The sequence below is a fragment of the Brassica napus genome, chromosome A1 (assembly GCF_020379485.1).
Source record: "Brassica napus cultivar Da-Ae chromosome A1, Da-Ae, whole genome shotgun sequence".
Taxonomy (NCBI): Eukaryota; Viridiplantae; Streptophyta; class Magnoliopsida; order Brassicales; family Brassicaceae; genus Brassica; species Brassica napus.
This window is the reverse complement of record NC_063434.1, coordinates 27,904,620-27,918,713: the sequence shown is the minus strand read 5'-3', so window position 1 is coordinate 27,918,713 and position 14,094 is coordinate 27,904,620. Positions and strand designations below refer to the sequence as shown.

The window sequence follows — 14,094 nt, the reverse complement described above, 5'->3', positions numbered from 1 at the left end:
GGATACGAATATGTCAAAATATAGATTAATATATTACGTCCAATGAACTAAAGTGAACTAAAATGTATTAATATACGTATATTGACAAAACAAAACACATATGTACATATACGTATATACATAACATTGGTGTATTTGATTTAGCTAAATTATTAATTAATACCTTGATTCAAGTCTAAGTAAAGATGTTCTTTATTTAATAGATGTTCATTCCAATTAAAACATAAAATAATAGTTTAGATATGTATATATTTTATGTTTAAAAAATATTTAGAAAATATTTCACTGTAGTTTCTATATTTTTATTTTCATTTGACGTACAAAATATCAAAAATAGTTTAAATTATTTAAATATTTTTTGTAACAAGTTAAGATTGATGACATCTAACAAAAAACATCAAGACTTAAAAAAATTAATTAATATTTATTTGTGTAATGTAAATAATAAAATTAAACTTAAAATCCAAAGCAAACCAAAAGTAAAACATTATTAATAAACTTTCGATAACAAAACTGAAAAAGCTGACTTCTTTATCAAAAATTATACAAAACAGATTTTTAAAACATAACTAAAAACTAAAAAGTTAAAATTTATTTGTTGGTTCAACCAGTGGCTTAACCGGATTCCGGGTTTTAGTGATTTTTTGCCAGTTTATTGGGTTTTTAAATATCAAGACTTAAAAATTCATAAATATTTATATGCGAATGTGAATCATAAAATTAAACTTCAAATCCAATTAAACCAAAAGTAAAACACTGTTAATAAATTTTCGATAACAAAACTGAAAAAACTAACTTCTTCATTAAAAATTATACAAAGCAGATTTTAAAAACATAATTAAAAACTAAAAAGAAGAAGTAAACGTTATCTATTGATTCAACCAGTGATTCAACTTAACCGAATTCCGGGTTTTAGTGTTTTTTTGCCAATTTTATTGGATTTCTAAATATTATTTTTTCCACAAAACTCAAACCAGATTTATCTTGGGTCACAAGGTTTACCGGTTCAACCGTGGATTCGGGTCGAATTTCAAAACATTGAGTATGAGACTTTATTTTCGGGTCAAGTTTTCTGATACGAATATTCTTGACTAATTATGTTAGGTAACTAATAAAAAAATTTAATATGTTGCAAACTTTAAAAATAAATTTTAAAAATAGTTTCTGAAATATATATGGCACAAGTATATAGTTATGCAACTTGACATATTTAATATAGTTATCAAAAATTAAATTAAATTAAATTAAATTAATATTATTTACAAATATAGTTACTTTAACACAAATATAAAAATTTAAAATTTTCAAAAAAATTAAAACAAAAATTATATCCGCCCTTTCAAAGGGCGGATCAGAATCTAGTATCCATTTAATTAATTGGCAAAATGTAAAAGTATAGTTCACCATAATCAAATTATTAAAAAATATATTAGATTTTACTTACCAATATATTATTTTATGTAATTAGCTATTCTCTGCAACTTTTAACTAATAATTTAATAAAGACAATAATGTCTGTTGAAGTTTAAAATTTGCAGTTAAATTTATGCATTGAAAATGTAAAAATATATATTTTTTAAATAATATTTTTCTTCTGAAATATGGATCTTTTGGAAATAGAAGGAATATATTGCAAAGACCATGACTATAATTAAGTCTAACGAAAAAACGTTAAGCAAAAAAAAATGTATGAAAAAACTGTAATTGAAGAGGAATCTTCAGTAATTAATCGCAAATTTGAATAAACACAAATTTTGAAGAAAAAGATTCTGAATTCTAAAATATGAAAATTGATAAGGATAATTTATTCTTACAACGTATGCACTTAGAAGTTTGAAACCCCAAATTAAAATATTTAAACGCTGCATTATCTTATCTGATATATATAATAAAAATCATTGATCTCTATTGGTCATTATAATATTAGTCGACATTGGTAAAATATGGTTTGAGGTCCGCAACATTTTTTTTAAACGAGGGTAGGTTTAAGGGCATCTCCAACCCTACTCCATTTTCAATTCTAAATTTTATTATGGAGTAAAATCTTCTTCAACCCCACTCCATTTTCAACTTCAAAATGGAGTAATGGCTAGGGTTACTCTATTTATGGAGTAATCTTACCCATTACTCCATTTTGGAGTTGAATTTTTTTTATTTATAAAATGGTCCTTTGAATCTTTAATGTTTTTATTTCTTACTTAAATAATATTTAAAATGATACAATAACATGAAAATAGTATATTACACAAAGGATTATTTAATAATTTTAAATAAATGCATAAAATAACAGAAAATATAAATAATTAAAATAAAAATAAAAATAACATAAAATAAGTAATTTAATAATCTGGAAAATCCGTTCCTGATCCGCTAAGGTCGATGAAATATTGCCCAAACGGAGAAGTCTGAGAAAGAGCTTGTTGATCTTGTGATTCAACATTTCGCTTTGATATAATTTGTTGAGCTTTAATATACGCACGAACATTTGGATCTTGTATGGATGAGCGTGAACTCGATGCACCAATTGAACTTGGAAGAGAAGCTCCACCTTCGAGTATCAAAATTTCAGAAGATGAAAATGTCCAATTTCAAAATTTTCTTGCTCGATTTAGGAATATCAAAGATAAAGAAGCTCATTTTTCATTACGAAATGCATTAGTTGATCATTTGTGGAAAAAATATTCTAATGCTCATTCTTGAACCCCATATATATTGTCTTTTTTAATGATTTCTTGTACTTTTTAATAATAAATATTTAATTCAAATAATTTATATTTTAATTATTTATCGTAAACATAAAATAGTTGGGGTTAATTGGTAAATTTTTATAAGTATAAGATTTTATTTGCAATTATTAATAAAATAAAAATGAAATCATTTAAAAAATATTATTTTTGGAGTAGAAAATGGAGTAATACATTGAAGTAAAACCTTACTCCATTTTGGTGTTGCACCATTTTGAAGTAAAAAATGGGGTAATACATTGGAGATGCTCTAAGGGCATCTCCAACCATATTTCATTTTTGACTCCAAACTCAATTTTGGAGTAAAATCTTTTCTAACTCCACTCCATATTCAACTCCAAAATGGAGTAATGGTTAGGGTTACTCCATTTATGGAGTAATTTTACCCATTACTCCATTATGGAGTTGAATTTTTTTCTATTTATGCAATGGTCCTTTTAATCTTTAATGTTTTTATTTCATACTTAAAATAATATAATACTCAGCAAAAGATTATTTAATAGTTTACATAAAATATGCATAAACTCATAAAAGTCAAAACTAAAAATAAATAATATAAAAAAATACAATATAATATAAATAAGTAATTTAATAATTAATTCGGTAAATTGTTTTCGAAACTACTAAAATCGGTGAAGTATTATTCAAACTGAATATATGAGTTTTTAATATTGTAGGTCAAAATTTTGATTGATAACATTTGTATTTGTTGAACTTGATATATGCACAAACAATGGGACCCAATACATAATTCAAATTACAAAACACATTTTTTTTCTTTATGTTCTTTTAATGCATATAAATATTTTTGAATTAGAAAAATTACATATGATAATGGAAGATAATCTCTAGTTGTATTTTTAATGATAAATATTTAATTTAAATAAAATTTATTTTATGGAAATTTTGTAAACATAAAATTGTTGGATTAATTGTTAAATTTTTATAAGTTGAAGATACTAATAACAACTATTAACTAAATAAAAAATGAATATATTTTTTGGAGTAAAAAATGGAGTAATACATTGGAGTAAAACCCAACTTCATTTTAGAGTTATACTATTTTGGAGTAATACATTGCAGATGCTCTAAGGCGCATTTTGACAGAGTGCAACTTTACAATTTTGTGTTTCTAAAAAAAAAACTATTAAATTTTATAAAATAATTTCATGCATTAATCCTATATCTATTGTAACATAAGATACCAAATTCAACTGGTTATATATTCATACTTATCGGTTAACATTAATTGTAAATCCAGCCAAGCATTGTCATAGTTTCAATTGAATGAAATTAATGGTAAGACAGCCCAGCTTTTATTATTCAAGTAGTTCGGAAGATATTACTTCCGTGTTTTTAATAGACAAAAAATAAATTTGTTTTAACAATACTACAGTATAATTCGTCCAAAAATTCATTAAATAACTTCACATGGGAAATTAACTCACACTGCAATATTAATAGCTTGCTTTTGGTGTGAAGCTTCGTGATATTGTAGTCATAACAATTAACTTTCACGTAGCCATTTTATTACCTTACTTGTTTTATGAAAGTTTCTTTAATAAGGTTTTGTACTTGTGATTAACATTAATGTACATTTAATTTTCTTCCTGCTCCGATTAAGACACCTTTACATGTACGTTATATAACGATCTGTCAGCATTGCCATTTTAAAAGGAAAAAATATACTCCCTCCGTTTTTTAATATAAGTCGTTTTACAGCTATGCACGTAGATTAAGAAAACCATTAATTTCTTATATTTTCTAAACAAAAACATCATTAATTATTTACCTAACCACAATTCAACCAATAGAAAAATATAAGATATATTACCATTGGTTATACAACATTAATTATTAATAAATTTTACATAGAAAACCGAAAACGACATATAATTTGGAACAAAAAAGTTTCTCTAAAACGACTTATAATAAAAAACGGAGGGAGTATATTTTTATTCAGCCGGTTATGCAAAAACCGTTGTTTCTCGCTATCATAGTATATGATAATATGATCTATATATTTCATGTATCGTAATTAAATGAGTAACTTCCCATTAAATTGAGCCTTAATGAATTTTTCAAAATTCTTTCTCTCTCTCTCTGAACAGCTCTATGTGTGTTTTGTTTTATAAAATGCCCTAGCGAGAACCATCAAAGACATCTCAATAAAACCAAAACCTCTTTCTCAACTCCCAAAGAGAGGGTCGATGAGCAGGAGGAACAGGAACGGGCCTAAGCTGGAGCTAAAGCTGAACCTTTCGCCACCTTCTTCTCAAGGTAACCAGATGAATCTGGTTCGATCTCCAAGTCGTTCCAACACAACTTCACCGAATTCATGCGTTTCGTCTGAAACGATGCAGGAGGAGATGGAGACAGCAACCTCAATGGTTCTTGTCGGCTGCCCCCGTTGCCTTATGTACGTTATGCTCTCTCAAGATGACCCAAAATGCCCAAAATGCAAAAGCACCGTCCTACTCGATTTCCTTCAGCAAAACGCCTCCGCGGCTACAACCGCCCCCGCCGCCACCACTAAACGCAAGAAGACCTGGTGGAACTGAGTTGTTTAAACCAACCCCTTTTTAAAAATAACCGAAATATTTCAACAGCCTATAGACTGATCCAACCGCATTTGTTGATCTGTCATTTCTTTTGCTTCTTCTAGTAGTTGATTTGTCTTAAGAGTAGTGCTAATCACGCTCCACGTTTAGACCAAACCTGAAGTGGAGCGCGAATAGCACTAACTTTGCTTTTAGATTAAAAATATGAATTTTGTAGAACAAATGATGATATGGCTCAGTATGATGAAATATGTGTTGTTGTTGTTTCTCTCCATATTTATTTATTCCGAGAGTCTTATAATTCAGCTTCTCCGTAACGAAATTTCTCGAACATGTCTGAAAGTTCCTTGGATTCAGTAAAAGGGTATGTGAATTACCGGTAACCTTCTCTCTCGTTTAGTCACGACACTGTCCCACGTACACCACAGTAACATAACATGGATGATCCTCTCAAGAGAATCACTTCTAGTATTTATACTATAACCAGTGATTTGGTCGACTTATGTACTCTTGATGTTCTGCTTCTTCTTGGTGCTCTGCTTCTCTTTAATCAGCTCAATTAAGATTAGCCACCTCAGCACTCCGCTTTCACGTAGCACCAGTTACTATGAAGTGGTTAGTGATGAAACAAAATTATTGTCTATGGTACTTCTACTACCAAAGAATATCCTATATTATTTTTTTGGGTTTGGGTACGAAATATTTTACTCCCCAAACTCATAAAGTTATACCTAATATGTAATTTCAAACCCGTAACTATCAAACAATCTAAATTATAAATAAACGAAGCTTGGATTTGGAAACCCTAATATGCATATTTCCTTGTTTCTTGTTTGTTTTGATCAGAGGCATCCACTACATGCTTTTTATAAGAAATACTAACAAACTTTAGACGTTAGTTTGTAGCTAATGATAAATCCAAAAGCCTAATTTTGGTTCCTTCAAAAATAAATAAATAAAAAGATATATAACTAGACTTTTTTCCTGAAAGTGAATTCTCTTAGCCAGTGAGAAAGAAAAACTGTGGGTTTAATTTGTCAGACCTGAAAATGGCAAAAATAAAATAATGAAAAAATGGTAATTTCTAGAAGATATTTAATTTTACCAGTTTCATAATGCAAATGGTAAGGGGTGGAAAGTTGTTACAACTGAAGATGGGTAGTTAATAGATTTAAAGTGATGAAATCATTAAGATAAAGTATAAATGCAATAGTAGTAATTGAGGCAGTTGAGGATAACGAGCGTTACGTAAGAATGATAAATACGAATTTAATTCCACCTTCAATCAATTTTTTAATCTTCCGTCAGATAAATAAATAAAATGGTGACATAAATACCATTTTTGGGTGATTTCTTCTTTTTCTTTCCTCTTTTGCCATTCACTAAATATAACCTTTCTTTGATAAAAAGTATCCAATATTTTCCTTCGGGTAAATCTCACGTAGTGGAATGTGGACCAACAATTTACGTTTGATGAAATATTTGTAGTTATTATGCAATGGTCAAAGGATTAATCATCTTTTTTCCAAATTAATAAAAAATACTTACAAAACAATTTGCTTAGATCCGGCTAAGCTAATTTTGTTTGGTGTATTCAACTATAGGTCCGTAACTGTCTTAATTTATCACTTATCGAGATTTATTGCACTATTTACCTATTTATATTTGAATTAATGAAATTGTTGCCGTTTGTTTTGGTTTTGGGCCTAACCAACTTGCATCGCCTCCTACAAGGCCCATTAAATGTCACAGTCCATTACTTGGGTTGAACAATCTTCCGACAAGAATCCCAAAGAACCCCAAAGACAGTTATCAAAACAACTGTTTCAGTAAAGTGGTCTTTGGGCTTATCTCCACCTCATACTTCCACTACCAAGAGAAAGTCGTTGACACACCACAGATAAGCTTCCCGTCGCTCACAGCGAAGAGTGACACAATGGCTTCTGTTACTTCTTCAACCACTCTCATCTCCTCCTCCACGAGGGCTTTCCCAGCCAAGTCTTCTTCGCTTCCTTCTCCCTCAGTCTCTTTCCTTCGAACCATATCCTCTCCCTCCGCAGCCGCTTCTCTCCGCTCCGCGTTTGCTCAACGCTCTTCCCTCAGCTCCAGCTCTCGCCGTAGCTTCGCTGTCAAGGCTCAGACCGTAAGTTTATCTCAATGTCGATACTTTCTAATTCCACTGTGCTTGAAAATCAGAGTTCATTACATAGGTTATGTGGAGAGTCTAGAGACAGTGTTTTCAGATAGATCTCACTTAAAGTCAGGAACTTTATTGACATTTTGTTGACAGGAGTGTTAGTTTTGTGGATTGGAAGTGACATTTAAGCTATACTTGATATCTGATATGGCTGCTCCATGTGTTCTAAGTAGTTTTGGCCAATGTGGTTAGGTGCCTTATAGAGAATTATTGTTTAGACGGGCGCCTAGACCGATTTTTTAAAACGTCTTTACCAATTTTTAAAATTTTATTCTGGAAAATCGTTTTGTTTAGACCTGATTTGCTGACTAGACCGATTTTTAGAACAAAGCAGCGCTTAGGTTCTAGCTATCTTGCTCCTTATTAGGACTTGATGTGTTAAAGATTTGTTCTTTTGTGTGTTGATATAGGATGATCTTCCATTGGTTGGAAACAAGGCCCCTGATTTTGAGGCTGAGGCTGTGTTTGATCAGGAGTTCATCAAGGTATCTTCTCTAAAGATCCTTCCTTTTTCCTCATTTATATCTTGACTAAACAATGTCAATCATATCTGCTGCTTCTACTTAATCTGAGAAGCTAATGATTAATTTGTGGTTGATGGTTTGCAGGTTAAGCTCTCTGAGTACATTGGGAAGAAGTATGTGATTCTCTTTTTCTACCCTTTAGACTTCACTTTCGTCTGTCCAACAGGTTAGGTTTGCTTTACTGAAATTATCTGAGGTTCACTCACAGCGTCCTAATCTCTTTTGTCTTTGTGTCTTATAGAGATTACTGCCTTCAGTGACCGGTACGCAGAGTTTGAGAAGCTGAACACAGAAGTGTTAGGTGTCTCAGTCGATAGTGTTGCAAGTATCATACTTTTCTACTCCATTTCTCATCCTTCTTTTTATGACAACATTGCTTGACTCTGTCTTTATCTATTTAGCTGGGTGTCTACTTAGTTCTCCCACCTTGCGTGGGTCCAGACAGACAGAAAATCAGGAGGGCTTGGTGATCTGAACTATCCCCTTATCTCAGATGTAACCAAATCAATCTCAAAGTCCTTCGGAGTGCTCATCCATGATCAGGTAAAACAATTGTTAGCTTCCTTTTAAACTTTTCAAAGTGTTTCTGATGATAACGACTAGAACCTTTTGTGGTAAGAACAGGGAATAGCACTGAGGGGGCTTTTCATCATCGACAAGGAAGGAGTGATCCAACATTCCACCATCAACAATCTTGGTATTGGCCGAAGTGTTGATGAGACAATGAGAACTCTCCAGGTATACTAATATAACCCTTTTTACTCCAAAACTACACTCTTTCCTTCATCCGGTTACATGATGCGTTCTCGGTGTTGCAGGCGTTACAGTACATCCAGGAGAACCCTGATGAAGTCTGCCCTGCAGGATGGAAACCAGGTGAGAAGTCGATGAAACCTGACCCCAAGCTCAGCAAAGAGTACTTCTCAGCTATTTAGAATAGCTTTTAAGGTACCAAAACCTTTGTTGTATGTGAGTGCATGAGTGTTTTTATTTTATTTTCTTTTACGCTGAACAATCCTTTGTTTGAATCTCACTTTTGTCTCCCAAATCCAGAAAACTTATATTTTCCATTAATAAAGTTTCATGATTTTCATTTTCCTACACATTGATATTCACATATCACATACCTATACCCTTGCATACTTGACTCTCTTCTGCTTATATGTATCAATTCAATTTCTCTTTAGTTACTTTTTCCCCTTTTCAATATCATTTGAATTTAGATCATTTGCATTCAATGTTGAAAATCAAAAACATTTCAGACAACATATATTGTATGTAATAACACCTCTTTGAAAATTTAAAAGGTGAAAGTAGCCTAACTATGTAAACTTGGCAGCACAGAGTGTAATAGTATTATATACTTTGGAAAAAGAAATCAAATTGTGAACTAACTGTATATTCCACAATTGAAAAACCTGTAACCAATATATAACATCTCATTCATTTTTGGCCAAATCTATAAAAATATTTAATGATACAACATTAAAGAAAAGCAGCATGCTACCTGTAAAAAGTTCCTTGTCCCCTTTGCCCACAAGTTCCAACATCATTAATCATCATCATCAAACACCACCTCTTTTAAATCAACCGGCAACCTATAAACACCGGTTAACTCTCGTGCTTTGAACTACACTACCATCCGGTCACATTAGTCCATTTTTATTCACTCTTAAACAAGTATGCATGCCCTCACCAACTCCGGTGCGGTGCTACTCGCCGTCTTACTCCTCTTCCTCCTCATCTTCTTCGCCGAGCTCACTTATATCTTCTGTCGTCCATCGCCGTCTCCGGCAAGTAAAGAGGTTCTGCTCCAGTTCTTCATGTGTTGCAAGAAGCACCAGTCTCGTATTGAGCCAACCGGAACTGTTTCTATACAGATGGAGGAGGATAATGGTCTTGCTGCGGCGACGGAGGAGGAGGAGGATGTAGCGGCGGTGGACAAGTGGCGAGTGTCGAGGCTTCTGTTTACAATAGAAGAAGATGATTTGGAAATGGAAGATGATGATGATGATGATGATGACGGTGAACTAGTACGGGTTGATATTCCGGTGGAATGTTCCAGGGTGCCGACTCCGTTCTTGACGCCGTGTGATTCTCCTCCTTACTTCACTCCTTCGCCGTCTCCGTGTCGGGATGTAGATGATGATGTCATTGATGTTTGTTTATGACGTCGTCGGTGACAACAGAAGGGGTGGTTGTTTCAATTTTCCAAGGCTCTCATATATGTTTTTTTTTTTTTTGTAACCAGTTCCAATGGTTTATGTTAGTACTAGGCGTGGAACAGTTTAGTGGTAATTATTTATTTACAGGTTTTTGTCATAACTTTGTTTGTATGTTTTGTTACAAACTCAAGCTGATAAGCATGTCTGATGACACTTATCAAAATCTCAAGCTGATAGGAAATCCTGTGTGAACTCGGCTATTCTGTTTTTTTTTTGTCATCTAACTCGGCTAATCTATTCTCAATACTTTAATCTTGAGTTTTGATAATTTTTGAATAACTTACAATATTCAAAATTGAGTTTGGAAACTTTATGCTTTGGATTTCAAATGAGTTGTAGCCATAACTCTCCATATAAGTATTAGCCATATATGGTACTATCGTATAGTGTACCCATGGCAGATTATGATTTTGCAATTCTCTAAAATGTGGTTACAAATACATATTCAGATGATCAAGTATTCAAGTGAAGTGTGTAGCAGTTGTTATTATTGTGCAAAACAGTTTTTCATTATTCAGAAAAAAAAAATTAAAAATCTATTGCATGAATCAGAACTAAGTGATGCAGGACTGTCACATAAAAGTTTTTTAGACAAGAGTATATGTTCATGACTCCATCTCCAACACTACCACTTTACATACTCCACAAGTTTTTCTTTTCCAACATATAATCCCACAACAATTCATAAAACTGCAAGTTTGGCTAATAAAAGTCAAAATCACACTCCATAGTTTCAAACTTAAACCCGCTCGTTGAATTAGAGGATACGAGAGGAACCTTAAGATCGTTACATTTAATCTTCGGTTTGAATTTCCATGACTTTACCACCCAAAACCTGAACCTAACACTCATCACCAGCTTGACATCGATACTGTAAACTCCAGCTCTCCCTCCGTCGTCGAGCACCACCAAGTTCTGTCCCTCGATCTTTGTCACAACAACCGTCGTGTTTTTATGTCCCTGATAGAACGGCGAAATGTCTACATAACCGAACCGCTGTTCTCCGTAATAACCACTGACCTGGATCGCATCGTAGTAGACTCCCAGCCGCTGGTTAGGATTACGGATCGTGAAGTTGAGATTGAGATCATAGTGGAGGTTGCTGCTGTTGTTTGAATCCAAGCTGAACCGGTTTAGACTAGCGTCGGTTACGTAGAATTTGACGGCGTTGGGACGGAAGATGAGCCAGATAAGTAATGCCGTTACGGCGAGGATAACGGCTACGGCTACGAGGATGTTGCAGATTAGGCTTAGGATACAGCAACCGCAGCAACGTAGACAGCTTCCAATGCAGTTGAAGCAGCAGCAGCATCCAGGTGGTTTGTATCGGCGGCTGGACTTAAGCGGCGGAGGAACCGATGGGCCGTAGTATGTGCCGTTAAGGTATGGCTGATGTTTGTCTCCCATTGTAAGACAATATGCGTCAAGAGATAAGCAAAGCAGAGCTTTTATTGTGTGTTTTAATTTCAAAAGACAATATGCGTCAAGAGATAAACGACTTATATTAAAAAACGGAGGGAGTATTAGTAACGCATCTTTTTATTTGGAAACGAGTTCTAAAAGAAACCAGATTTTGTTAATAAATGTTTTCTTGGTTATTACCAAGAAACCAATATAATTCATTTGGTCAAATCTGAAATTTTGTTTTCGTTCTCTTAATTTTATTTTTTGTGTATGGTTATGACTTATGAGTGAGACTAATGGGGATGAAAATTGTCAAGGATAAAGTAAGCGCTGGTTTCATAGTAAACAAAGGTGATAAACCCAAAGCTGGTTAACCAACGGTTTTAGTTTTGAAAAAATGTCGCCGTTACGTTTTCTTACATGAAAGATAATAAAACCAAAGCTTTTCTGCACTCGATAAGCAATTCAAATTTCACGTTTATCAACAACTAGCCGTTTATAAGGTGACATGAAACAAAGTTTAAGTAGAAAGCACAAGCCCAAAACTGTAATTAAGCCCATTAGCTAAAGTATTTTAGGATTTAACATGATAGATTTCATATACGTATATTGTCATTGTGTGATATAATATTTTTAGCTGCCCTTTCTTTATGTTTATGTTCTCATCAAAATCTTGTTAGCTTTTGGTGACAAATCAAAGCCCACATTAGATAGACTAAGTCCACAGTAGCTGAATTTAAAGATGCTGCTATATAGTGCCTAATAACCACCCCGATTGGTTATTGCTGTAGTTCAAGATTTTTTTTTTAAGAACCTGAACGGTAGATTTTTTTCTTGTGTTGTAGGTATATTAATTTGATTATTATTTTTTAAAGAAAATTATAATTTTAAATAATAATTTTATACTATAGATTAAATAAGTTGTAATTTATCAAAATAAAAAATTTGATAAATACTAATCAAATGTTATTGAATAAATAATTATTATATAGTTACAAATAATTATATTTAAAATAAATACAACTCATAGAATAGGACATGCATCAATAGCTGTGAAATTTATATTCATATGCCGTATTTTATATAATCTTTACATAGTAGTTGTAATATTCTAGTCATATAAATATATTATATACTAGAGAGAAACGTAAAAACTCGTAAAGAAAATTATGCCAAATACGTAGTATATTAGACAATTTTGTTATCAAAACTATTTGTTGAAAAGAATTGGTTATGGCTCTGAATTTTGGGAAGTAAATCACAGTTTAATTGGTTTAGCTTTAATTTTGTAGAGAAAATGAAACTTTGCACATCAGTCACAACTTTCAGCAATCATCAATATAGTCATGAATACCTATTTGACCAAGAAGAATATATACATCAACTCAATATGTCTAATATAGAAGAGTCATATATTTATATTTCGAGAGAGCTAAGAGTGTATCTGTAACCAACGTTGAGTGATGTCATATTTGCATATCTACTAATGGCATCATTGATCAACTTCCTGGAATTTCCGATGTTGTATACATTATTTCAAAGTTAGGTGAAAATGACCATTTTTATAAAATTATGTGAGTTTGGCAGTGTCTTAATCATAGATTGTAGCTAGTGCCTCTGTGAAGTGTCAACAGCCCACATACCACGTTCATAAATCAAAACCACCTTATTTTTATAAAATATAAAACCAAGGTTAGGTTTCTTAGACAACTTTATTCGAGAAAAATTGTGTATAGATCATGTGCTTAAAATTCAAAGTATACATTCAAGATAACTTGAATGAATTATTATCCCATACTTATATTAAAGACTTTAAAGTAGGCATTCTCTTTATTAAAACAAACATTTTAACAAGACTAGATGTTGATTGTCTAACTACGTTTTTTTAAAGATTGTCTAACTACGTTGATATATGCAATATAATACACTTAATTATTTAAATATACTAAATATAAATCATTCTAACTATTAAATGCCAATTTTTGAAATATAATAATAGTAAGAAATTAGCTAAATGCTTGTAAGTTTGTACTTGTAACAGTGAGTATCGGATCCTGATTTTCCCATTTCAAGATCCAAAAATATTCACGATAACCCCTAAGTTATTTTTTTTGCTTAAAACGATAACCCCTAAGTTACGCAACATTTTAGAAGGATCTGCTTTAATGTGCATGAAACCCATATTTGACGTAATACATCATCAATAGAGTGATAGACAGAAAAAAATCTACAAATCTACAACTATCACCAATCCACATGATCTTTCTTTTTGAACTTTATTATTTGTTTTTTCTGCCAAAGCTAGCTCTTTTATTTGTTGTGGTGTATTGTACAAATACATTATAATAGATCCCGACCTATTATAAGAAAAAAAAAATGGAGACACATATATATGGACAATTAGACAGTGACACCGTAGCACAACGTCTACAAATCATT

General features: G+C 32.1%; 4 protein-coding genes across 4 annotated transcripts; 3 read left to right on the top strand and 1 right to left on the bottom strand.

The window, feature by feature from the left end:
* Nucleotides 1-4,739: 4,739 nt before the first annotated feature.
* On the top strand, nucleotides 4,740-5,581 carry LOC106435725 (protein GL2-INTERACTING REPRESSOR 2-like). Its single transcript, XM_048752089.1, has one exon. The coding sequence runs from the start codon at nucleotides 4,955-4,957 to the stop codon at nucleotides 5,303-5,305; it is 351 nt and encodes a 116-aa protein (XP_048608046.1). The 5' UTR covers nucleotides 4,740-4,954; the 3' UTR covers nucleotides 5,306-5,581.
* A 1,609-nt stretch (nucleotides 5,582-7,190) lies between these two features.
* Nucleotides 7,191-9,121, top strand: LOC106435719 (2-Cys peroxiredoxin BAS1, chloroplastic). Its single transcript, XM_048751949.1, has 7 exons — nucleotides 7,191-7,448; nucleotides 7,913-7,987; nucleotides 8,111-8,192; nucleotides 8,268-8,347; nucleotides 8,444-8,569; nucleotides 8,651-8,764; nucleotides 8,845-9,121. Exons 1-7 carry the CDS (start codon nucleotides 7,242-7,244, stop codon nucleotides 8,959-8,961), a joined length of 801 nt encoding a protein of 266 aa, XP_048607906.1. The 5' UTR covers nucleotides 7,191-7,241; the 3' UTR covers nucleotides 8,962-9,121.
* Nucleotides 9,122-9,342: 221 nt separating this feature from the next.
* Nucleotides 9,343-10,458, top strand: LOC106435726. Its single transcript, XM_013876637.3, has one exon. The coding sequence runs from the start codon at nucleotides 9,709-9,711 to the stop codon at nucleotides 10,195-10,197; it is 489 nt and encodes a 162-aa protein (XP_013732091.1). The 5' UTR covers nucleotides 9,343-9,708; the 3' UTR covers nucleotides 10,198-10,458.
* A 220-nt stretch (nucleotides 10,459-10,678) lies between these two features.
* On the bottom strand, nucleotides 10,679-14,019 carry LOC106435731 (NDR1/HIN1-like protein 2). Its single transcript, XM_048751964.1, has one exon. It carries the CDS (start codon nucleotides 11,656-11,658, stop codon nucleotides 10,954-10,956), a length of 705 nt encoding a protein of 234 aa, XP_048607921.1. The 5' UTR covers nucleotides 11,659-14,019; the 3' UTR covers nucleotides 10,679-10,953.
* Between the last annotated feature and the right edge of the window lie 75 nt (nucleotides 14,020-14,094).